Below are 27394 nucleotides of genomic sequence, written 5' to 3'. Positions count from 1 at the left end.
ATTATAACTTGTCATATATTTATTTAACTTTCTTTATAAAATAACTAAAGTAAAATAAAAAATAAAAATAAAAATTAAACACATGACATACCATACTTGATAAAACACAAAAAGTATTACAATTGATTTGTATACGATAAATTAGATGATAGCTTTGAATGTGAAACATTTAAATAGGAAGCAAGGCCAGCGAATTAAAAATAAGGGTGTTATATTATTTAGTAAAAGTATCAAGGCTAATGAATTAAAAATATGGATTCTAGTTAACTTAATTGGTAAAGTTTCTCGTCATAGAACAAAAGATTTGATATTTAAACGTCACCTATAGTAAATACCAATTGGTGTGAGCAATCATCATAAAGCGGATGGTATATGTTGAAATTCTATCATATTTATATTAAAAAATTATTGAATTTTTTTTTAGGTATAATAGGATTTTTTTTTTTTAATTTTGGTGGGTGGTATAATAGGATTTTTTTTTTTTTTTGGAGAGAATTTCAACCTATAACGTCCGCTCCTAATAATAGCTTTTTATCATCAAACTAAGACACCAATCAATTTTTATGTTATACTCAGGAAATTCATATTACAATAACTTTAAAGAAACAATTAATTTTTCAATATTTTAACTAATGAAAGTAGTGTTAAAGAGGAGTTAAGATGAAAGTGATGTTAAATCATATACGAACCCTTAACTGTGTCCATAGTATTACTCTTCAAATTACCCATGCTTCAATTTGCAAGCACAATTTTAATTTGTTTACTCAGAAAACCCTTCAAAAATAAGTCCTTTCATCAGCTGTTAAAATTCAAACCAAAGCCAACATTTATGAACTTCATTCCATAAAGACTAACCATTACAAACTTCTAGAATAATATTAGACAAATTACAATATAACGACTGACCAACAGAGTGTGGATTAGAATGAATTTCTTGTAATTTTTATCTTTTGCTGCTGTGTAGAGGTAAGTAGATAAGTGTGGCCCTAGGTAACAATACTACTGCCTTACAAAAGAATAAAAATATGATAGAAAAATAAGGGCAAAAAGTCTTGTAACACGTTTTTCAGGAAAAAACCCATTTGCCTTTTTTTCCATGGCCGATGGCACAAGGCATCAAGCATTCGGGACATGACTGTTAAGGTCAAATAGCGAGGGGAGACCTTGTTTCACAAATCAATATATATTTGTGATTTTTAATATGAAAAAGTCTGGTGACACCAAAATTTTCACCCAATATTTTGTCTTTCAGTGGGTCCCAGTGAGGTGAGTTAACTTTGTGAAAGAGTATACGAACTTTTGACAAAAAAATTCTGAAGTAATTCTAGAACCACAATAATTCTCACAATTATTTTATATAACAGAGTGTGACTGATTATATAGACCTACCATTTTTTTTGTAGCTATAAATAGGAATGGGACATACTTCCTAGTCACCTCTTTCACGAAAATTTCTTCTTATGTCCACATTACTCCTTCAGCATTCACAACCTCCTTCAAATTAATTAGCATATCTGCTTTTCTATTTTCTTTGAAAATTGAATAAACACTAGCTAGTCTCTCTCTTTCCAAGGAACAATAATGTTATTTTTGTTAATATATGTTCATAAAATTAATTTTCAAACTGTAATACCTTTAAAACTATGTTATGAACATTTATGTACTTGAAACTTCAACATGTTATCTAAAAAATGATATCAAAAGATGGAGTTTGTTATGTAATTATCCCTAAAATTTATTGGTTTACACAAAATTTTATCAAGAAGAATTAATTATACGTAAAGAATTTAGGATCATATTATTAATTTTTATCACCTTTAAAAGGAAACAATAATGTTCTTTTTTAATTAATACTCTTGCTTTTGTATTTTCTTTTTTTCTTATATTTGTTGTTTTTATTGATTTTGAACCTTAAAAATATTTGTTAAAATACTTAAGATTTGTTTTCCCCGGTGAAGTTTGAAGTAAAACAAGTATAGTAGTTCACTAGTCATGTTATAAAAGAAGTATACCAACAATAAAATGCATAAAGGAAATCCACAAATGAAAAAGAAAAAGAAAATGAAAAATTCAATCATATAATTAATGTGACTCAAGGCAAAGTAAATAAAAACAATTATATAATTGAAATGCTAATTGTCTAATTTAGTATAATTGTCTAATTTTATTCATTGAAGAATTCGGGTTTGAAATCCTTCAAATTGTGAAATCCTTCATCTGAATTCTACCTAGCTACTAAAAATTCTTCCATGTGAATCATAAATGGAATTTGAATTTAAAAAACTAGGGAATGGCTAATTCAGTTTGAAAAAACCCTAACATATATACTTAATATAAATAAATATATATTGTAGGGGTGATAGGTCTAAGAGTACATATCTATGAATATATTGAGCCGGGGGCCCAATCCAAGGACATTAGGTAGTCCGAGGATGGGTAAATACCTTACTAAGAATCCGTGTTGGTAAGTAAAGAGGTGAAGTCTAATCACGATCAACTAAGAAGGCAGTCCGAGGAGGAATACTTCCTTGGCTAAGCAAAGTCGAGTTCAGAAGGTGTGGTCTGACACCAAGAACAATGTTCCGAATGATTCCACTGATGAGGATAAGTATCCAGAAAGAACAGGACAAAAGGAGGTCATGAAATATTTCAAGGGAAAATTGCTACCACCGCATTAAATGCTCTGCAACTAACTCTCTTACCGCATTAATGAAGAGGTGATACCTAAACAGTATCTTTCAGTCTTACAGCTACTCCCCAAAGACTTCAAGAATGTGCTAATGGGACAAGAATCAACACTAGCAATCTCGTCTACACATGGAGGGTAAGGATGAAGGAGGAGGATAGTATAAAATAGAAAGAAGATCCTGAAGAGAGGGATCGGGCAATTAAGAGAAAAACACTGTAGCAATCAAGAATTAATTGAACTTGTAATCAAACTTAAGAGAAATATATAAGAACTGATCTCCTCGAATTATACTGAGGACGATTTTCTTTAGATTAAACCAGTTTATCTTCATTTTCTTGTCATTTGAATCCACTTTACTTGTTGTCCGATTCATTAAAACCCAGTTTTCCAACCCACTCTCTACAAATTCATTGTATTAGGTTTTTTGGGCCTAAGTTCATTCATCCTTAGGGCTAGGGAACCAAATTGTGTCCTTACATATATAATTTTTTTTTCTTGACTTAAAATATCATTTAATATTCACATGATTGGCTTTTATTTTATAAATTTTCTCATATGTGTATGCATGTATACACTAATTGCAAATGTAAACGAGGCACATTTATTATAATGTATAATTTGGACTCTAAAATATTAAAGATAATATGTTAGAACAAACTATTTTTATAAGAAGTAGATTCAATTAGTTATGGAGGTACTCTAAGTTCTAACACTCAACAATTTTCTCTTCTGAGTCCCTTCCTCTCCTCCCAAGTTAAGCTATAATTAAAAAATAAGAGAGAGAGAGAGAGAGAGAGAGAGAGTTAACACCCAATGTAACTCTATGTGAGTTACACCACTTTAAGTTTTCTTTGAAATAGTATGTTCACAAATCAACCATTGGATTATGTTATCTCCCTATATTTCTTATGCTTGTAAAATATGAAGACAATCGAAACTCAATAACCATCTTATCATAAAATGTTTGAATATCAAGGTTTTTAAAACTTTAAAATTATACATAAAAACATTAGTTTATGAATCAAATGGTAAAAAACATATTATTAACATGAAATTTGGTTTGTATATTAACAATGACAAAAATATGTAATCTAACAATAAAATTTTCAAAATATTAATTTAATAAGAAGTTTTAATGTAATATCACATAGAGTTACAACACGTCTATCTCTTTCTCTCTCTCTTAATTATTAAGAATAACAGCATGTAATTGATCCTAAATTCTTAACCCATATATATCAAATGCGCATGCATGTATCTTATATATAAACTTTACTCCAAGAGTCCAATACTGGATATTGCTTATATATTGATTTTAACATATATAGATTTTTCAATAAAACCTTCTCGCTCATGCCTTTATTAAAAGATGACACTAATGCTAAGCCACTGACTTTTTGCAATTCGCTTTCCTACTACAATATATTAACATTTAGGTAGTCGATCAGTTCTTCTCCTATAAGCAAGGGTATGTTGAGATTTTGAGTCCAACACCTATTGGATAAGTGTTTTGCTTACCAATTAAAAAAAAAAATACAAAACCTGATTTATTTATTATGTACGTATGCAAATGATAATTGTCCCAACCTCCAATCAAAGTTAAATTGGAGGTTCTTCTCCACACACACATACACACAAAAAAAGGGTTAAATTGGAGGTGGAGATTTTAGTTGTTAACGTTTTTTGGATTCCCATGGTATGTGGAATGATATACGTCCTTACTTGTGCAGCAGAAAGAAGAAAATCAATTTTCTCAAGCAATTATGTACTACCGAGTAGTGACTATTGGGCACCTTCATAGTACCTTTGCACTGGGCACCTTTGCAAGTCAACGAATCTTTTGGATGCTTTGATCAGGAATTGAGTTGCTATATACCCCCATAACACTATTTCATTACAAAGATCCTACCTTAGAAGCATAACATGCAATAACATGGACGCAAAGCTTGAACAAGTGAATATCATCAGCAAGTGGGAAGTGCAATGCTAACATAGAAATTCAGCTACTTGTTCTGTAGTTTTTCTTACACATTCCTGCAGTTTTTTAATGTTTACTAATGCTAGCGCTTTCACATAACAAGACACCCATATCAGTAAATAAATCTAGTTCTGACAAATTTTATTTTATTTTACTACTGAGATTCATGACAGTTTAGGAGTTGGAAGCTATGCCTCGCCGAATTTGGTAGTTTTAGAGATCAGCTTGTTCTACTTTGTTACATATATCCATCTCTACCATATGTATAGAAATGAGGGGCTAGGGCCTAGGCTTTTATTGATTTTACATCTTCCTGTATTACTCTTCTTTTTTGGGAGGGGGACAATATTTCATAAACTTTCGAATCTTTACTATTTAAATGATTGTTTCATTTAAATCTCATTTTTTTGAAATAAATTTCATTAATACCACCTTGCACCTGATGTTTTAATAGGAGTAACAGAAATGAAAGCAAAGGGGCATGATACCATAGGTATGTTAAAAAATTGAGATTAAAATAAATGAAGGGAAATGACACCCTCAAAAACACTCATGCTAACACCACAGTACATGAAGCTATATCATAGTTATAACATTAGGCAAGAATTAGGCATATGATCAGAAACCCTCCAAAACTAATATAATGAAAGACAAATGGCTTCTCTGAATGCCTTCCAACTACTTTGCTAAACCAATGACCCTCACTGGATGTCCTCGAATGCATTTTTAAATACGTAGTGTGGTAGAAGGCAACTGGTCTTCCACGATGTCTTCAACTTTGCTGACCAACAGCAAGATATAAATTACTCCAAACTTTCTATTAGCAAAATGACCAAAAACAAAAAGAATTTACAATGAATATTATATAGAAGTAAAGATCTAAATCAATGGCTTAAGCAAAATATGAAGATGGTAATGATTAAAATTCACGATCGCTCTCTATACTCCTTGTGGTTGCGCAGACTTATCTACACCCTCGATCACCTAGCAGGAAGCTCTGATGCTTGACCACTCAGGGAAGGATTTGATGAATTAGAAGGCATTGACCCGTTATCATGAGAGGACGGGCCACCCCACTTTTGCTCTACATCAATTGGCTCTACTACATGTACTGTACCATCACTCATGCCAAGAGCAATCTGGTTAGGCTCAGATGGATGAGCAGCTATAACCAAAGGAGAGGCCGAGTTGCCGCTGCAGAAGATTTTTGTCAGATTCTTGTCAAGAAATAATACTTCAATAATTGAGGCTTTGGGTACATCAAGTAGACTGATTTTTCATAGAGAAAAATAGGAACTGGTTTCTACTTGAATCACTAATCAATAAATCGCAAGCTCTACAAAAGAACAGTATTTTCTCACCTAACAGAAAATGATGGAATGTAAGCAGAAGGTGCTATTCGACATCTGATCCTTAAGCTATCCGCATCAAAAACTCCAACAGCACCATCATAAAAAGAAGCATAAACCAGTAGACCATCACATGAATAAATTGCACTTGATATGGGTGCTGGAAGTGTGTCTCTTGGATACCACTGCAACATGGATTGGCAAAACAGCATTAAAAGACATACCATGGTGACAGCAATTAAAATTTGATAATCAAGAAAACAAACTCAATGATATGATTACAAAATTCACAAAGCTAACATATTTTGATTTCTTTTTAAATGGTAAGTTTTACATCCTATGGGTTTTGAACCCACAACCTCACACTCCACTTACTCGCCAATTCTTATGGCAGGAAGAAGCACCGTTAATATATACAATTGTGTTTATTCTTAAATGTATCCATTATATGGAGTACCATTCTAGAGCTCATTGGAAAAACATATGCTACCAATGCTTGTCATCTGTTCAAAATTCTGTAAGGTTATCAATTTATTGGTGCCCCCTACAGTCATAACCTAAAATCATGTGTATCATTCATTTTACCTTTTTTTTTTTAATAAGCGTGTTCATTCATTTTACCATATAAATGCTAAATTGAAAATACTAATCCTACATCTTTTCATGATTAAGGTATAAAGTTTTCCATAGCTGAGCATTGGGACCACATTTAGTGCCCAATTTTCAGGCACAGATTATCTTATCTACTATCCACTAAATCCAGCACAGGTTAATCAATTTTTTATCTACTGTCCACAACAATCCATTTTATCCCCCGTCTAACCCAACAAAAAAGGGGGTTGGGGGGGGCAAACTTATGAGTTTCCTAATGTGAACTTGATACAGGGATCACCAGCATCAGACCAATCAGTCGGAACAGTAAGATGATCCTTTTAACATGATACGTTTTCAGGTTCCAAATGGCCATCATTAAGCAACCATGTATATTTGACATAACATGCAAATGTTATTATAAGAATAAAATTAAAACCCTACCTAGTCCTTAACAATATAAAGAACTTACATAAGAAATGGTGACAGTGAAGGGGGAGGGAGTATTAAAAAAAGTGGCCACAAGCATGCACGCAGTGGTTGGGGGTGTTGGTTTACCAAGTAGTTGAGGTCTTCAACAAGAGAGCAAAGAGTAAGAGGGTACACATTATGAAAAGTGAGTTTGATGCATCTGTTACTAAATAACCCTCTGTGGTGCATGAAGTGAAAAAACTTGATATGATAGTTCTTTCTATGGATCAAGATAAAGATTCATTTGCAACACTAACAAGTTCTTTCTAGGATTGTGGTTTAGTCTTATAATAGTTTATATAAGTGCACTATTGTGCTCCAATGGAGACAAGTTTATGGTGAATAAAATTTCAATAAGAATTTTTCCAATGACTTGGTGCTGGTTCAATGCAACCATGCTAATTCCTATATTTTGTTTTCTATTTCTTACTTGATTCCAAGTAAGCTTGGATGTTGATTTCGAGGTTTATTTATCTTTTTTATTATGTTGATCCTCAATTCCTTAGAGAATTTGTACTGCGTCAGTTTTGTTGTCAAGCTCATTGTTCTGAATCGCCTTCAACAGGGCCATGTCGAAAGCTTTTACATTCAATTTGCAGTGTGTCTAGAATAAAGGAAAGCACTGATATTTCAACTATAATGCCAGCTGAACATCAGCCTATGTGAATGCGACTGCAAAAATGTCAGGAAGTAAAATGAGATAGAATTGAGAGAAGGGAGCTGTTGCACAGTTCCACCAAGGACATTATTTGGTTGCTTTCGTCCACGCCTTAACTAACACAGCCTTTCTGTACCTGCCTCTGGAAGAGGAAACCCTCCTTCATTACAAGCCTATTTTGAGTTCTGCCTTCAATGAATTGAAAGCTGTAATAATTATTCCCAACAAAAACAATCCTAATTGATAACAAATATGTAAACGATGATGCGAATGCCACATTGCCAAAATTCTAAATGAACAGAAAGTATAGTCCTTCAAGCTAGTAGGCTTAATTACTCAAATGCCTACCCCTTTTTTTTCTATATTTCCATCTTTAGTCTAGTTAATTGGTGATCTGGTTGGCTTACCAAAAAATAGAAGGTAAATACTTCATAAGGAAATATAAGAAGGTAAACGGTTAACAGGGCAATACAAATCAAGGCCAGTAAGGTGAAAAACTTACTGAGCGTGAGCATTCCAGCTTGCTGTCGTAGATAGCAATTTGACTTTCATGTACAACCAACACGTGTGCTTGATCATTATGAAACTGAACTTTAGTTTCCCCAACCAGTGGAGCTTGGCGACCAGCTGGTGCTGGAATGAACCTTGTTTTCTTCTTCTCCCACCCATCAATGCTCCACACACATAACTGCAACTCAATTGATCAAAAGTAAGAACCAATTATCACATAATTTCTAAGGCAAAGGAGAGTAATAACAGTGCCTCATCCTAATGACTCAAATCTAATATTATTCAGTCATAAGAAGCCCCATTTCAGTTTTAAAAAGCAACAAAACTCCACTCGTGATTTTCTAGGCAAATAGAGCCTTAATACCGTAATTACAAAATTTGGTTCTATTTTGTTGAAGGAATTTAGTGTTTTCCCCTTTTGTATTTATTTCTTTTCCAACAAAGTTTATTACTTATCCAAAAATAAAACACACAAACATAAAAATATATATATATATATTAAACATAAATATGTAAAATATATATATGAATTTATTGTGGCAAAAATGATGCAAGGTCTACCTCAAGAGCATAGTTAGTAAAATGTGTGTATTATACCATATATTACAGGCGCGCGCGCGCACACACCATACAAACAAAATTCAAGGAGTGAATTCAATATGAAATGAAAGTAGGTTGGCACATAAGGACAATTCCACAGCACAAATCCAATAAACATTCAAAAGAAATCACTCAACTTTCAACCAACAATTCAGCATAAATAATTTATTAAAAAATAAAAATTATCATTTTTTGCTGAATTGAATAAAAATTATCATAGTTACACATTTATTTTACAAAGTTGACTTTTTTCTTAAAAAATTTCAAAACGTAACACCACTATTATTTTTCATACTATCTGTATCTTTTCTTCTCTTTTACACATAAAAAATTAGATATCTAAAAGGATATAGTAAGATTTCCAGAAAGATGTGTTCTCTCTACAACTGGAATACTTGGACCAAAACTTAAATGAGTTACTAGAGCCTTCTCTCAAAAGCAATATCATTGGTATTTTGGTAAACAAAACAAAAGACACCTTGTCAGTGAAAAGACACTGTGATCAGATGGGTTTTATATTGCAATATATTATATGTTAGCTCTCCCAGTAGGAAGACTTGAAGACTAAATTTTTTTTTTTATTAAGACTTGAGGACCAAATGAAGATCTTCAACGGTTCTAGAGAAACATAAAACAGAGTGAATGTAGTAACACCTATTGAACAAATTAATCTTTGTTAGTGGCCTTTAAATTATCACAAAAAGTCAACTCTGTTCTTTTTATTTTTCTTTTTCAAGGTGAGGTACTTCAGGAGTAATCTTTGCATGGACGTGATGCCTGTAACACAAGCAAGTTGACATACATTGAAGGTCAATCCAAGCTCAACACAAAGAACATGATACCCTGCGCAAAAGCCCAACCCAACCCGGCAGCACAAATTGCACTCAACCCTGCTTTGATTTCTTTAAGCAAGCCATGGATGGGTTGAGATTAGGTTTAAGAGATCAGGCCAAATCAAATTGAACAATATGAGACTTCTACGAAAGTCCAAAGAAAAAAAGAACTTTGATTTTAAAGAAGGTTTTGCGTGTCTATTATATTCAATTTAAGTATAAATCTAAAACAAAGAGAATAAATTCAATCTAGAAGATTGGGAAAACAAGAATATACCACAAGCAGAGAGAGAAGCATATGTAGGATTACGGGGATTTTTTTTTTTTTTTTTTTGATAACTCAGTAGTTGGGGATGAGGATTTGAATCCTAGATGTCTCTTTTGGAAACACCAGGAAGTACGTAGGATTAAGGACATATGAAATCTATCAAGAAGATTGACAGCCCTGGGTGGCTGGATTTTTTTTTTTTCCTTTTCTTTTTTTTCATAGGTGAAGATAACGCACGCACTCATACACCGACCTGGGACCTTACCCTTCACCCCATAAATATAGGGAGGGGAGATACTACCCAACCTTAACTTCTAACACAAAACTAAACCAAAACCATTTAAAAGTTAGGCTGGGTTTGCTTTAGGTTCAAACCACCAGAATTATAGCATTAGTGGCTATTGTATCTACCGCAAAATGCAAGAATTCCAATAAGAATACTGTTTGAAAGTGAAATGCGTATGACAGGCCATAGGTGATTATCCTAACAATGTTTTGGGGTTCATAGTGGATAACTGGTGGATGTCAATGCTCAACTAACTTTGATGGTCTTATATGTAAGTAAGAATGCTATGAGGTGCTTACAGACTATTGGGAAAAACATATAAGGAAATGCAATTTTTCATTTCCTCCCTTTTCTGTCTCCCACATAGTTGCTGCATGCAACGTAATGGCACATGGGTGTATCAGCGCTCATTGTTCTGCATTTGTGTGTGTGTACGCGCACAATTAAAATAAGAGAAGGTTTGAACCTTACTCACACCAACAACCCAAACATTTAGAGACTACAAAGACAAGGAGCCCAAATTTGGAAGACACAGACAGGAGAAAAGCAGCCTCACTGAAGGTAAGCTTGAGTTAAAAATTGTAATCCCCAGCGGAAAAAGATAAGATTGAACTTAAGCCCCTATTGAAATGTTACAGGAGGTGCTCTAAGTAGGTAACAATTTTTTTTTTTTTTTTTTGAGAAACAGTTGGTAACAATTTGAGTGTAAACAAAGAAAAGTGAATTTGAACTCAATCATTGGTATCAACATTAAGGATGAGAAACTGCATATGCTTCTTTATTATTTATTTTTTTGGAAAGAGAAATTTCAGATAATTTCTGACTCCTCTGAGGTAGCGGCAGAAGCATGAAGCCTACAACATTCTTTCTTCTAATGGGAAATCCTCAGTCTTCATAATTTTAAATAGCCAGTGGTGTAATGGCCATGCAGTAAATATTCATTGAGGGTTAAAATTACCCATTCATATTCTTTGGCTAATATAACCGCATATTTTTTAATCCTAATGCAATTAACTGATTATGTTTGGAACCACTGTCTAGTGCCATAATAATAGAGCTTCCGTTGTCAATAACAAAATCTTGAGAGCTGCCACTTCATATGAAAGTACAGAAATTAAAACCGTGCTCAGATCTCCTCTCCCAAGATTTTACTTCTAAGAGACTAATAAATGGTCTTTAATAGAACAAAGAAGTCGTATGTGATTATTTTGCAGTTGGATTCAGGGCTCAGGCACAAGAGAATCATGTTACTAAGCTAATGATCTGTTACCCAAAACAGAATGCTAAGTTTGGCCCAGGACACAATCACCTTTTTTTCTTTTTCTTTTTTGTTTATTATGGGGAGGGAGTGGTGTTTCCTTTGGCTTCTTCTTCTGTCAGGCCACATTTGCTAGAACAAACTATATACACATTGGACTTAAATTTTTCCTACAGGACATAAGACTCGCTGTAACAAGTCTATTCTTGGCAGATAAGCTCTTATCAGAATGGTCAGAATCCGCAACCTAGGAACCACATACTCATCACTTTTCTTTTTAATAAAGTAGCCCAAGTACACAGTGAGTATACCATGGGTACATCAGAATCAAACTCTCAAAAGTAAAATGACCAATCAAATCTAATAGGGTGAAAAAGGACGCAACCACATACACATCACTACTTTTGGTATTCACTTTAAACAATAGTATGTGATTTGTACCAGCAGAACTTGATGGTTGGAAAAACAACTTCATTTTGATAGGATTTTGGCTTCAGGGAAACCCCTTCACAGTCTCTAACAAAGAATTGTTAATACATGCATAATATATAATGTCTTGGAAATTCAGCATCTGCCTCTATGACTGACCATCTGAACGGTATTTATCTAACCAAATAAAGAAAACAATTTTGCAAATGAAGACCACTGACAGCATGTTTCACAGAATATATTTGAAGTCAAGGAGACTATAACCCATTGTTGGCTCCACAGTTTTCTATTACTATTAGAATTATAAAAGCTAGATTTAATCAACCAAGAAATCATGCTACAGAATATATCACAGTACCAAATATAGATACCAACAGCCACTAACCTGTGCGTCAGCTCCAGAAGAAACCAGCACATTTAAGGTTTGGGAAAATGCAAGCCCTGTAATCCGATTCTGGTGACCCTTGAGCTTGGTTTTAACCTGTGAACGATATTAAGGATTTTGATTATATTTCCAAAACCAGACACCATGCAAAAAATGCTGAAGGTCATCAAGTGGAAGCTTATATGATTATTGCATTTCATGCAATACATTAATTTATTTATTAAAAAAAATCTAAAATCCATAAGACTTTAAATAATCAATGTTTTCCCTTCAATGATCACACTTCCTCCATGAACATGAGTTTAAAACCAAAAGAAAATGACAACTGACAAGTAACCACAAATTATGCTTATATGATTATGACCGTTCTTATTACATTATAAAAAATTAAATAATAATGATAATAATTATTTTATTAATTTTTTTTTTTTTTTTTTAAAAAAAAAAAAAAACCCACAACCCAGCAGTAATTACCTTTTTCTAATATTAATGTTTTCCCTTTAAGGATCACACTTCCTCCACGAACATAATCATAAAGACCAAAAAGAAAGTGACAAGCAACCACAAATTATATGCACTTATACAGATAAAGATTCTGAAGTCTCTCATGAACTTAACTTGCATAAACAATCCAATAAACTCAATGACGTGATACACTTTCAAGATAGACCGCTCGGCATTAACATAAAGTAACATACAGTTGGTCACAACTTCTAAACCTTGAAGTAAAATAGCTAGGCTTTGAAAGGATAGTGATGCATTAACACTAGCAACAAACAAATCATACAATTACTCTAATGAAACAATAAATTTTTCATTGATAAAACATGAAATTTTTTTAAAGCTTACAAGAAAGAATAATATCAAAAGAGATGCCTCACCTCATCAACTCTGACATTATATATTTGAATAGTAGAATCCTCCATTCCTACTGCAATTATATTATTATCTTGAGGGTGGAATGCCAAAAAAGTGGCTGCAGGAGGTGGGGACATAAATGTTGTCATGACCTGAACAGTCGTCACCAGGTTAATGTGGTCAGTGTGGACTTTTTATAAGAATTTAATTGCCCAGTAGCTAGCTGATCTTAAAATTGATGAACAAAAAATTAGTCTTTTTTTTATAGGTAAGTTGCACACTCAGTGGGTCTCGAACCCATGACCTCACCCCCCATCCCATTATTATGGGAAAAGAATGTGTCAACTGAGCTATAGCTCATCGGCGAGGTTACCACAACAGTGGCAGAACATATGCAGTAACCAATGTTTTAATTAGAAAACAAGCAAAACAAGCAAAAGCAGCAATAACAAACCTTAAACGTCATCATGTTGAACAAAGAGACCTTCCCACCAGAAGCAGACATGACATAGGAATCATTTTTAGATAGAGCAATACATGCAGAAGATTCATCAGATGGTTTATTTTCATTTACATCGTTACTCATAAGAGTTCCACTGGGAGGTTGCCACAACTGTGGCACTACATATGCAGTAGCCTGAAGGATTTCAAGGAGATAAGCCATTAGAAATACCATAAACATATAAGAAGTAATTTGCTTAGATAGAAAGTGAACCTTTCCCAGTTGATTCCTTTCACTACGTTGCCATTTCCAAAGTTTGTGAACGGCATTGGAAGCAAGGGCCAGTAGAGCCATGCCATTGTTAGTGTAGATCAGTCGCACAACCTGAAATTGTGATTCATTTCCTTAATTCTAACTGCATAGGAACTATAAACTGAACAAGTATATCCCTTTGTACAGCTAATACTTATGCACTATACCTATCAAAAAAAATATACTTATGCACTATAACTATAAATATTATAAACTGAATCTGGAATCAATTCTGAAATCTTAATACCTCTCAGATTATTGTTATCCATCATGATTGAGTTTGCTCCTTTTTTAACACACAATCTCTAAAAATTGAACATGTACATTTACTACAACAACAATAACAACAAGCCTTATCCCTAATTTTGGAGTCAGCTATGGATCCTCAACATGTTTACATTTATTACATGTAGAAAATACATTGTCATTAGGCGCACAATGACATGAACCCCACTCTATTTTTCCACCTTCTAAGGTTAATGATTTTCCTAAATAGATTAGTCTATCAATCTATTTCATTAATATCTCTCAACAATTAATGACAATATTTAGAAAAGGTTGGAAACCAAATTGATGAGATCTGATCAAATGTAAAGAATCATCATTTTTTTTTATTGGTAGTTACACACTCCTGTCATGGGTTTTGATCCCATGACTTCATCCTATACCTGGTTCTTACAGGGAGAGAAGGTGCCATTTGATTTGGTAAAGAACCATCATTGTTACAAGAAGTTTGCTCTACAATTATTAGTTGAAGCACATAAAAACTATATTGGAACAGGGGGAAGAAAACCTACAAAAGTGTTAACCCAGTTGCACAAGCTCATTTATAGGTCTACACAGAAATATTATATTGTATATTGTCCTTTTTTGAAATCTAAATAAGTAAAAGTACCCTTATAGGCCATAAGAAATGAACAAAAACTTAAAAGACACAAGGTTGTTTTTTTTTAATAAGTAAAGACACAAGGTTGTGTCATCAATGCATTTGTCTTTCCAAAAAGTGCAGAATTTATATCTGGATTGGGTACTAAGAGAACTTCATTTATAATAATTGGAATTGTTGACATATTTGCATGCATAGAATCTACATTATGCATCACCAACATTAATAATTGTTTGACTAACAGCCTATGATTACATTCCATGACAAATTTATAAGCAGTAACATCTTAATTACTTCTATCCAAAGAAGACCATATCCACCCTGGGTGGAGGCTTAAATAAAATGATAATGGGAGTCTAGACACCATGGTAAATTCTTCTTTCTATTCTTAACTTCAAATTAGTTGAATAAATAATTGAAGGATACTCTTGATATATATTTATATATATATATATATTTTAATAGTTTTCTAAATTAGCAATAAATCCTTAGCATAGAATCAAATATTTAGTATTTTTTTTTTATAAGTAAGCTAAATATCAAGCATTTATGCAGTAGTATATCCAATCAACACAGTAGCAGATGCTGCAAACTTTTTAATATTCATTATATACTTATTTTAATACCAAATCCATCGAAACTCCACAGTTAAGCATGCTTGGATGAGAGTAATAATAAACTTAATTCTTCATTAAAGCATCAGTTATTTAATGTCTTCAGCATTTAAGGTCCCTCTACACATCATTTTCAATGTATCAACCAGTACAAGGTTGTACTAAGGCACACAGCTATCATGCCTAAAATCAAAACCAGTTCTATAGGACCTGTTGTCTTCTCTATGTGGTGCCTAAGAAAAGCCTACTTTTCGTATTTTTAGCTTGTTTGCCTTCAAGTCCATTAATGGATTTGGATGATATATAGAACAATTTAAAGATGTCTCTCAATCCATGTAAGGTGTTTCCGTATATTCCTACAAACATGTGTACCATGAGTTGAATTAGGACTTGTTGTCTTCTCTATGTGGTGCCTAAGAAAAGCCTACTATTTGTATTTGTAGCTTGTTTGATATCAAGACCATTAATGGATTTGGGCGATATATAGAAAAATTTAAAGATGTCTCTCAATTCATGTAAGGTGTTTCCATATATTCCTACAACCATGTATACCATGAGTTGATTCAAAATACTAAATTATAATAAATGGATTACGGGCTACACATGGGAGCCTCATTCTAAAATCCTAAGCACAAGATAACTTAAAATAGGCAACTGCCATGAAGCATTTACCTTTTTTCAATATGAAAGCATGGCAGCAGGTATTGCCTTTAGAGAAAAGACACCTCCCTAAGGCTCTGTTTGGTTGGGAGGATAGAAAATATGTGTTTTCTACCGTGCATGTTTTTGGTAGGGAGGATTAAAATATGGAGGGAATAAGAGTAAATTTCTATAAAGTCCTTGTTATTAAAAGTAGAAAGATGGAAAACAGGGACAATTTTGTACTTTCTTTCTCATGAGCATTTTCTCTCCTCTTTTCTCCCAAATTTGGGAGGAAAAAAAATAGTGGGCCCGGGTGGAAAACTCTATCCACCCCACTTTCTTTCCTCTCCCTCTTCACTCCAACCAAACAGTGGAAAATTACAGTTTCCTCTCCCTTTTCCTTCCCCCTTTTTCCATCCTCTCCCTTTTAACCCAAAGCAAGGAGTGTAAAGTAGAAGAATGCATTCCTCCAATATAATACAGATGTTTTTGTGCCAACTATAGTGCCACAAGTTTTTTTTAACAAAGATCAAATTATTATACATTCATTGTAGTCCCTTAGTTATCTACATACGCTCTCTCCCATCTTAAAATATTTCAACTCTGAAAAGGCACACATTTCATAGGCATTAGTTTTTTTTTTTTTTTTAAGCTTCAAAGGTATTAGTTGTTCATATAAATCTACCATATTTTTTTCCAGTTACCCTAAATTTTAAATTAAAATTGTGTTTCTTTAACATGTAAATAATGAAATGAACAACAGCATTTTTAGGCTCGAAAACTTACACTTGACGTTAGGGAATGGACAAAAATGATAAGACAGCCCAAAAATAAAGTGGACTATTATTATGGGAAGAAGGGAATAAGCTTATAATTCATATTATCTATCCCAAAATAAATAAATAAATCTATCAAAAAAATTCATATTAAGATCCAAACTCTGAAGTAATCTATTTCTTTGAAAGTTTCCCTTCCATGTCTTCATACATTATGGCTTCATTAATTCTTTTATGATGAGCCAGTGCATTTTACCAATCACAACAGTTATATGCTATTAGGTATACCCACATCATATAACCTGAGGTTCTTGGCTGGAGGTAGCCAATGGACAATCTTTGGGCACTGTGCAGTTTGATAGTTTTCAAACCATCGACCCTACAAGTATTTATTAGGTCCACATTATCACGGACGCATATAGAAGCCTTTCAACAACCAATGCAACACTTGCGGCTTGACAAGCATCAACATTCTGAGTTTCCCGCTATGAAATGTCCAATGTACTAATGAATGTTGTTGGTTTATCATATGAAGTACATAACTGTCATCAGATAAAAATCCATATGGTAAAATATGCTCTGTGCCAAATCCCTACAGGATGATGACTGATAAAATAACAAGAATACTAAGAAAACTATCATAAAAGCACAAGCATTCCTTCCTAATATAAAGCAAGGTTGCACCAGGCAGCTTGCGACCAGTCACATTCTTAAACCACCTACCTTGACTGCTGTTGCAGAGTCAGGCAATCGCAGAGCCTTGAGTTGAGATGTATCCACAATATCAGATGATTTCCAGCTCATAATCTTTTCTACATCATCCGAGATTCGTGGTTTGACATCAAGAAGCCTGCTGCTATCCATGTTACCCTGCAATAATGCCCAATGAAATCTTCGAGACTACATAGCACAAAAAATTGTAAGCAACTGAAAAAGATAAACTTACAAGACTACTGATGGATACAGCAGCAGGATTTCTATCAGGACGCTCCATTATTGGAGCAGCAGCAGGAGAAACATTTGCCAATGGGCCCAAAGAGTTACCAAGCAGAGGCTGCAATTAAACAGCCATGCTTAAGAGATTGAATTTAAAAACGTTGATAGCAAAATAAGAAATTAAGAGATTGATTTTAAAAACTTCAATAGCAAAATAAGAAATTAATTTCTATAGAAATCTTGCAAGAATATAATATCTTAAGATACAGGAGAGGACACAAGCATCTATCAAAATACCAGCTACAAAAATGAATTCATTTAAAATAGTATAAATCAAGCCTTCCTAAAGGCCTAAAATTACAAAGAAACATGCGAAATGAAAATCAATACATTTCAAATTGTGGGAAAAATATGTGATTATGATATTTTCATTAGAAGTCATCCTACAACTCAGAAATTTAGATACCCCATATGAATTTCAACCAAAAAAAGAAGTAACCACACGAGTTTTTCAAGGTACAATTAGCTAACAAATATATCAGGGTTCACCTATGTTGCAACTCAACATGATCTTCTATTCCACCCATGACCTAAACTCATGTTCTAGTACAGGCTTCTCATTTAAATACTTGTATCTTTAAGCAGGTCTGACTAACATATAGAAAGCTCTAGGGTTTTCTTGATAACATGAAACTATCCCAATAATAAATATAAATCAACAAATCCAAAGCACAGGACCACCTTAGAGTTAATGGGTTCAGAAGGGCCTCGATTTTTATCAATAGCCCTGCTCTCCAGCATCCTTATCAAGCGCACACCATCATTGTTAGCTAAAATCTTGATACCATTGTCACTAGTTGTGACCGCCAACAATGACCCTTCCTTGTTGAATCTTAGTCTAGGACTAGCCTGCAAGAAGAATAGAATGAACTGACTTATCCACCGTTCAACATGAATATCAGTAGTCAAGTGAAAGGCAGCAGTAAACTAACGGGCAGTCCACCATCTGCGTCAACAGCTATCAACATATTGGTAGCGTCCATATCCCAGAACTTAATCTGAAAGTCATCACCAGCAGCTAAGAACCGGTTCCTGGTTGTGTCAAACTGAACAACCCCTAAGGAGCGCTTCCTGAAACCAGAATATGTCCGTTTTATAGCTCCTTCACTCTCATTCCACTCAACTAGATGTGATTCACCTTCTTTACTCGTTCCACATGAGAAGAGCCTGTAAGAAAATTACAAGTGTGGTTAAAACTAATATTTAATGGATGGCACTAGGTATAGTGAGAATGATAACCAACTCAAATGATTAATATATAAATAAAATAAAGTAAAAGAGGGGGACAAAAATGAGCTTAAAGAGGTTCCAGCACAGTAAATTTCAGATATCTCAATCCATAAATATAGAGAACACAAGATACAAAAAAATAAAGAAAGATGTTAAACAAATATGAGCCCTATTTATCATCTCTCTAACAGGCAAGCTTTACCTGGTTCCATCAGCACTATATGCCATCATGGTGCACCAAAGACCAGGAGCATCATAATCCACTCTAGATCTTGGGCAATCATAGAGCCAAGCTTTGATTTTCCCATCAATGGCAGTAGAGAAAATAAACTGCATATAAGGACAAAAGGAGTTTGAAAATAAACCATGCCAAAGATAAGACCAATTGGAAACCGTAAGATATGTTGATAATGGAAGCTATCTGATCATTCCAAGTTGCCCATGTTTTACAGGGAAAGATGGTGCCCTATCATCAAAAGTCAACACACTAAAATACTAAATCAGTAGAAAGCTAATAATAAATTTCTAATAAAATTACTTGGATATTTTCTTTGTAATGAGGACAGACTGAATATACAGGAGCTTCGTGGCCTTCAAAAGTGTACTGCCTACGTCCCGTTACAGCATCCCATACCTGTCATAAGGAATATTACAATGAGGAAACTCAACTTTCCTATATACAGAAAACCTCAAGATCCCAGTCAATACCTTAATTGTCTTATCATCACCGCATGTGACAATACACAGTTGCTTGTTGGGATGAGCAAACGCAATGTCATTAACACCACCAGCATGTGCATCAATCTAAAAGATGAGACCACCAATTACCTGTTACTTGACATTATCAAGGGAGAACAAAAATCCAGGGCAGAGAGCTTACCTCCAAATGCTGTCTTAGTTCTCCATTTGGATTGTATGTGTATATTTGAACAATATGCTTTGAGAAGGCAACACCTAAAAGATGCAGAACATTTAAATTTAGCACAAAAAAGGATCCAACAAATGAGGATTTAAACTAGTCTTGAGCAAAAGAGTTATCTATATACCTAGCATAAGTCCATCTGGCCCCCAAACACATCGATTCACTGATATCGCAGCATCATTCACCAATGCTGTCTGGCAGCATAAACAAGATTAAATTGCAAAGAAAATCACTTGTTATTTATAACACCCAATTCTTATATAATCAATTATAGATATGGAGGTGCTAAAATAAATTCATTATTGCACCAGAGGAGTTAAAATTAAGTCCCAATTTCACTAGCATTATGGAGTTTACGAGCATAGGGAACCCAGAATGCTATCCTCATTTTCAACTTTGACCAAAAGAATTATAGACCTCCAACAAAGTTGCAGGAAAGAATACCTGTAATGGCATAGAGGCAGCTGAGATATCCCAAACCTTGAATGGCTTATGCACCAACCTTTCCCGGGACCCAATTTCCCAAAGGCCAATGTCACCAACATTTGTCCCAACTACAAACAAATAATTGAGAACTTTGATATACAAATATAAAAATATTTCGTGAAGGGAAAAAAATTCTAGTATGAACCTAGAAGAATGGTTTGTTGCTGTGGATGAAAGTCCATGCTCATGACATTAGATCCTTGATTGAGGGTCCGCACGATAACTTTAGGAAGGTCGTCTTGTGAACAGACATTAGGAGTGTGCATTACACTAGAAAAGGAAACCTACAGAGACCATAGGTAAGCACATACTTTTCATAAGCAAAAATAATAGGACAATGAATATAATGCCCCCACAAGAAGGCCAAGCATAACTTGTTTCACTTAAAAGCATGAAAATTGGACTTGAAAAAGAAACTAATTCTTCCACCTCTTCAGACGGGCCAGTGCGTATCCGCTTCATCAAGTTCTCGGAATCAGCAGATTGATAATCCATGCTTGTTACACCAGTGGAGTTCCTTGGGTGTTTTAAGAATGCAGCTGTATGCATCCGAAAATAATCAGTAAGAGTAAGTAATTCTTGCATCAATTATCTCAGTGGAGAGCTAAAAGTGCTAAGAATCATTAAGAACATTCTGACCCGCACTAGAAGGCTGCACAAGACCAGGGGACCCTGCTGCTACGGCAGCATGAGGTAAAGAAGGATTGGTGCCTGACATCCACCCAGCAATAGCACCCGGAGCTGGGGAGACAACAGGCTGAAATGGCTGCACAACAAGCGGCATTGCAAGAAATATTAGAATGCTGCTATTTCTTTCCAATTTCCTTTGGCAAGTAAATGGAGGGAAAATACTTACACCATGTGCACCAATAGGGGGAAATGCCCCAGCCTTAGGAATTGGTCCCATAAGGGGACTGTTTGTGGGGGGAGGACGACCTCCATTACTATTTGGAGAGCAAGAATGATCTGTGAAGAGTGTTTTAATATCAGGGTTCGGACGAGGATTCTTGCAAAGCTGATGCTGCCAATTTAGACTGAAATTTTCAAATAAATAAATGAGTCTCTGAGAAACCAACTATCGTCAGGGAAAGTCAATTTGAATTAATTACTACCAAGTTGGAAACATAACAAAAGAGCTTCATATACATATAGATATACAATATGTAGTTTGCATATGTATATACATACAAATATAAAAGGAAACCCAATATAAAGACAACTAAGTCTACTCCTGAAAACTCCAGTCAACATTGAGAATTTAAAATGAATCCATGACAACAAACTTGCACGTTATATAAAACTTAGGGAAAATTTAGGGATGACCTCTGATTAATTAAGGTCCTTAGCCGTGAACTTTTGAAGGATGGGAACACAAGCTTATCACGAAACAGTGGGTTTGCTTCAATTAGTTTTTTGAGTTCTATAAGCATGATGTTTCTAGCTGATTTTGTGTCTCCATACTTTGAAAGCTGCTCATTTTGCCTGAAGATGCAAAAGAAACAGGAGATATAAATTATGAAAAACCATATTAAAGTCCATTCAAATTAACAAAGAAGAAAGGATAGATACCTAAAGTTATCCAGAGTAAGCAACTGAGTAATCTCCTTGAAAAGTTCTTCATTAAAGGATGCAAAAACCTTAAGGTCTTTGACAAGAATCTCAACAGCCTTTGCTCGATCCTGCCTGAGTAAAAAACAGATATTAAACTGAGCAATGCTTTGTAAACTGAAAAACAGTCAACCTTTGAAAGAGTTCCAAGAAATTCATAAGGGGGAAATGTCGACAGCAACCATTATGAATACTCACCTATCAAGAGCTTCCAAGTACTTCTGCTTCCTAATTTCAAAGAAAATTTTCATTGAATATCGGTTGTCTTCTACCTTTGTGAAGCCACATAAATAGCGCTCCACTTCATCCCACTCACCCGCCAGGACCTGATCCTCAAAATGTTTCATATTGAAGAAGAAGCCAGACTCTTGCTCTAACCTAGAAGTTCAGAAACACATTACAACCATATCCTTAAAAATGAAAAGCCCAATTGTCTCATGCTCCATTTTGCTGCCTAGAAGAGGCAGGAATAACAATAAAAGCTATGTAATTTGTACCGAGCGCAATGCAGTTTCGGCATTAACATACAGGTCAAAGTACTAATAAAATCTGAAGAAGCAAGTCCTGAAATCACATAAATTTGGCTCATTTTTAAAACAAACAACATAAAAACATAGGCTTTTTTTTTCACATTTTGGCTAAATAGATGCTGAGATATTAAACCATGCTTAAAATGTGTACACTCTTCTCATTTCCAGAATTTCACTGCAACCACATAGAGGCTAGGAAACAACAAAAACTTACATAATGAATACAGGACTTACTTATGAACCGTTTCCTTGAATTTTTCCTCATCCAGGAACTGCAGTATCAGAAACACCAACTCCCTACTTAAGGAAGACATTGTGCCCGGTACTCCTAAACGCTCCAGTGCAAAGATCTAAAGTTAAATCCAAAGCGTTTAATTCCACCCACAATCAACACAGGTGTCGCAGAATCCTCTTTCAAGCAGTAAAGATCATTAATTTGATGAAAAATATAATACCCAGATGAAATTTCTTCTTCAGCTTTCTTTTGGAACCAAATTTCACCTCAGTCTAAAGTCCCAACATAAACAAACACTCCTCCAAAATCAGTACCAAGTAATGCCTTCATCCAAACAACACAAAACCCTAATTTCAGAATAGCAGAACAAGCACAATTTTTTAAAATAAATTTAAAAAAAAAAAATAACCCAAAAAAAAAAACACCCAAAAGAGCCTCTTGCCCAAACAAAAACTCAAATAAACCCTAAAATTTTTCAGCTTCTAGCACAAAGATCTAGCACTTTAAGAACTTGATTTATATGTAAGCTAAATGGAAACAAGTTCTAAAGCTCGATTATCCAAAACATATTTCATAGTACATGGAAGAATATTTATTTGTTCATTTTCTACAACAAGAGAGGGGGAAAAAAATACATATATAGCCTTACTGGTCCTTCAGAGAATGCAAAAAAGAAACACTTTTTTGTTTAGGGTTTTGCAACCTCTTCTTCTTCTTCTTCTTCTTTCAAATGGGTTTTATTTCTTCTCTCTCTCTCTCTCTCTCTCTCTGTCTATGTGCTTCGCAGCTATAACTCTGCAACAACCCTCTTTTTCTCTCTCGGACTGTGCTCTGGAAATGGTTTTACACAACTTTTGTTTCTCTCTCTCTCTCTTTATCTATCTTTCCATCTTTGAATATGTTTATACTTTTTTCTCTCTCCAGGACAAGGACAAAGGTTGTGCTGTTTTGTGTTGTGCTCTCTCTTTTTCTATCTCTCTCTCTCTCTTTCTGTGTAACTTTTTTTCTCTCTCTTATAACTTTGAGCTTTCCTCGTCGCTGTCTTCTCTCTCTACAATTAGATATTACTCCCATATTAATAGTCTACTATTTTCTCTCTCTCTCTCTCTCTCTCCCTCTACCTGATTTTTCCTATCTATCATCTATGTGTCTCTCTCTATTCTCTATTCTCTACTCGCGAGTCTATTACAAAAACACAGTACAAAAGAGAAAGACTACACTAGCTGATGTCGTTTCAAATAAATACCGTACCTAGGAGTGGGGAAAAAGCTATGCTGTGTGAGCCTGTGAATGTGATCAATATCTGCCCTTTCCCCCACTTACCTTGTACTATTGCTTAAGCTCTTTCTATTATTGGTCAACAATGCACTACGCTCCAAATCCAAATTATTCTAAAGCTAGACATACTTTGTTGTGTCTACTCTTTGTGGTTTCTGTCCCAGCTTTCCCTTTTCCACTCTTTACGTATTTGAAAAGAAAAAAATATTTTATTATACTAAAGAGAACTAATAAGTCACATTAATTACCGTAAAATATATTCCAATTGTCAAAATAAATATGAAGTTTTTTATGATAGATAATAAGGTAATGTAACTTCAAATAAGAATCAGTAAAAATATGTTAACTTGGTTATTATAAATACAGTTGTATTTGTGATATTAGAGCAACAAAAGTTGAGCCAATAAACAAAACTGGCTTTTTTGGAAATAATATACTTCAACTTTTATCATCTTTTTATCTCACTTTTAGAAAATAAGGCAATAACCTACCGAAATCTATGGGATGCTAAAATATTGGCATCTCGTAGTTTATTGCTAAAAAAGTGAGGCAAAATAAAATAAACTAACTTATTTTCAAAATGTTTTTTTTTTTTTTATATAGAAGGGTGACAAAAAGTAGATTTCAAATAAATAAACTAACCAAAAATTGAGGTACCAAAACGAACAATGTTTTCATATATTTGTTTATTTATAAGAGATTGATTTAGCAATTCCTAGCACCTCATAAGATCTATGAGGTGTTCTAGGTTCAAGGCTCCTAATTAGCATTTTAGGGTCATTCCCACATATTAAAAGAAAGAGGGGTAGATAGTAGAGAGTGAAAAGTTGAATTCAAACCACAAACATGGAACACCACAATAGATATCATTATCATTTGCTATTACTTAAACTCCATCTATAATTTATAATCTATAAACTAAAATATATGATTTATAATACACACACACACACACACACACACATATATATATATATAAACTGAAGCTAATGTTGACAAATATGCTTTTCAAAATCCATATTTTTTCATGTCATTATTTTAATATAAACTTATTATATTTTTAATATTTATTAAAATATTATCACGTCATATTTTCTTTAAGAGATTAAATTCTGTAAGGATGTGGTGTAAAACTCATATTTTACCCATCTAATCTTAATATGTCACATTATCTTATCACGTATTTAAAAATAAGCACGATTACACCCAATCAATTCTAATATCCATATATAAATCCAACCAAATTAAGATGTTATTAAGTTTGATAATGTGTATTAAATTTTAAGTAAAATGTTAGTATGGTGATGTAAAATATAAATTTTACATTTCATCCTTATTAAATTTGGACTCTTCTTTCAAATAATAAAATAGACAATATCCATTAATAAATACCAGTACTATAAATGTCAAATTCTTAACAAAAATAAAGAGAATAGTGTACGTATTTGATTATACTTGCTTCATTTGTTAAGTTTTCCTTTTTCTAGAAACTAAAACCACAATAATGTAAAAGTATTAGTTACACTTTCCAAAATGTTTGACCTAAAGATAGTTGTTTTTTTTTTTTTTTTTTGGGTTTGGTGGGGTTTGGGAGAAGAGATCTAGACATAGGAAGTACTGTCAAATATAGGATTCCCATGTACATGCACACTCTTTATAAATTATTGGTGTAAGGAATGAAGTTTTGTACGTGGCCTATAGCACACTACAGTAGGGGTCACCTCTATTGTAGCACTGCTCAGAGGGGGGAAGATGCCTTAACTCCCCATCGTGTCTATACTGCAGGAAAGACAGAAAACCTTATGGAAAAAAGAGCCAATGTGAGGTCGGCAGGCTGTTTTTGGTTCTCGTCTGGTCCATTCCTTCTCCCTCTTTTACCCTTTTCATTTATTTCAACGCTTTTCATTAATTTTTTATCGGCTCCGCGCTCTAAAATCTATTTATTATTAAATAAAAAACATTTGACATTGTCAGCCAAATTTAAGTGTTGTATTTTAGGTGTCGTTTTTTAAAATTTTTTTTTTAAGATTCAATCATATAACTACTTAATAAAAAATATACTTTTATCTCATAAAAAAAAATCTACATGATAAAATTTTAGGTGCTGTTTTTTTTTTGTTTTTTTTAAATTTCAGTCATATGGCTACTTAATAAAAAATATACTTTTATCTCATAAAAAAAAATCTACATGATAGAATTTTAGGTGCTGTTTTTTTTAATTTTTTTTTTTCAAGTTTCAGTCATATGGCTACTTAATAAAAAATATACTTTTATCTTATGAAAAAAATCTATATAACAGAATTTTAAGAGAGGAACGTAAGGAATAGTATCTAAGTACTGTATCTAAGTCTTACCTTTTACGATAAGAATAATTGACTAGTATTTTATGTTGATAATAATAATAATAACAATTATTATTATTATAAGGTAAATACCATAAATTAAATTCTATTGTATTTAAAATAGAACAAAAACCTTCTTCTTCTTTTTAAGATACGGAGAGAGTTGGTTTTTAAATCACAAATATAAACACAACAAAGAATCTATATATATATATATATATAGAGGTAAAGATAAGAGAAAATCTAATTAGATTTCAAATTAAATTATAATTGTAGTCTAATTTTGTGTTACGTGTTCTATCTATATATTTTTTATTTATTTCTATGTGAGTTAATGTTGTGCAAAAGACGAAGAGACTAATTTATATATATATATATGTGTGTGTGTGTGTGTGTGTATATATATTAATAAGTAAAGTTAAGAGAAAATCTAATTAGATTTAATTTCTAAGTGAGTTAATGTTGTGCAAAAGACGAAAAGTCTAATATAAATAAACAATAAAAAAAAGGCAATAAAAAAGAGTAAACTCATGTATATATCCAAAAAAATAAAATAATAAAGAAGAAAGAAAGAGTAAAAAACTCATGTATATATCTATGACTTAGACAATGTATAATTTGAATTCATATATGTGTAATTGTGTTGTTTTTAACTGTACCGTGCATATGCACGGATTATACACTAGTGTCATTAATGTTGGATTGTCAATTAAACTCCCAATTATTCAATTATGACACTAAGAATCTAAGATAAATACTAGATGAATTCCTTTTACTTTTTAATTGTGATTTTAAATATGAATGATATAACGGTTATAAAAATTAATAATATCGACTTAAATTATTAATTAAAAATATTTCGTTCGACTTGTTCAAGATATTGTGAATATTGATAAATACAAAGGAAAATTTTTTGCAAAATAAAATATAAA

The 27394-nt window shown here is 33.3% G+C and overlaps 1 protein-coding gene across 1 annotated transcript; it reads right to left on the bottom strand.

Moving 5' to 3' along the window:
• Nucleotides 1-5163: 5163 nt before the first annotated feature.
• Nucleotides 5164-23716, bottom strand: LOC115960884 (protein TOPLESS-RELATED PROTEIN 2-like). The gene is made up of 26 exons (XM_031079884.1): nt 23492-23716; nt 22842-23166; nt 22276-22455; nt 22039-22152; nt 21793-21951; nt 21326-21503; nt 21109-21235; nt 20899-21008; nt 20615-20753; nt 20428-20537; nt 20108-20177; nt 19942-20015; nt 19770-19865; nt 19600-19695; nt 19264-19391; nt 18764-18998; nt 18513-18680; nt 17782-17889; nt 17559-17705; nt 13879-13989; nt 13618-13800; nt 13187-13315; nt 12306-12401; nt 8239-8424; nt 6029-6201; nt 5164-5861 (listed from the first exon to the last, which is right to left on the bottom strand). Exons 2-26 carry the CDS (start codon nt 22919-22921, stop codon nt 5648-5650), a joined length of 3411 nt encoding a protein of 1136 aa, XP_030935744.1. The 5' UTR covers nt 22922-23166; nt 23492-23716; the 3' UTR covers nt 5164-5647.
• Between the last annotated feature and the right edge of the window lie 3678 nt (nt 23717-27394).

Source organism: Quercus lobata, chromosome 9 (genome assembly GCF_001633185.2).
Source record: "Quercus lobata isolate SW786 chromosome 9, ValleyOak3.0 Primary Assembly, whole genome shotgun sequence".
Lineage (NCBI taxonomy): Eukaryota > Viridiplantae > Streptophyta > Magnoliopsida > Fagales > Fagaceae > Quercus > Quercus lobata.
The sequence above is the reverse complement of the archived record's forward strand: the minus strand, read 5'-3'. Positions and strand labels throughout refer to the sequence as shown.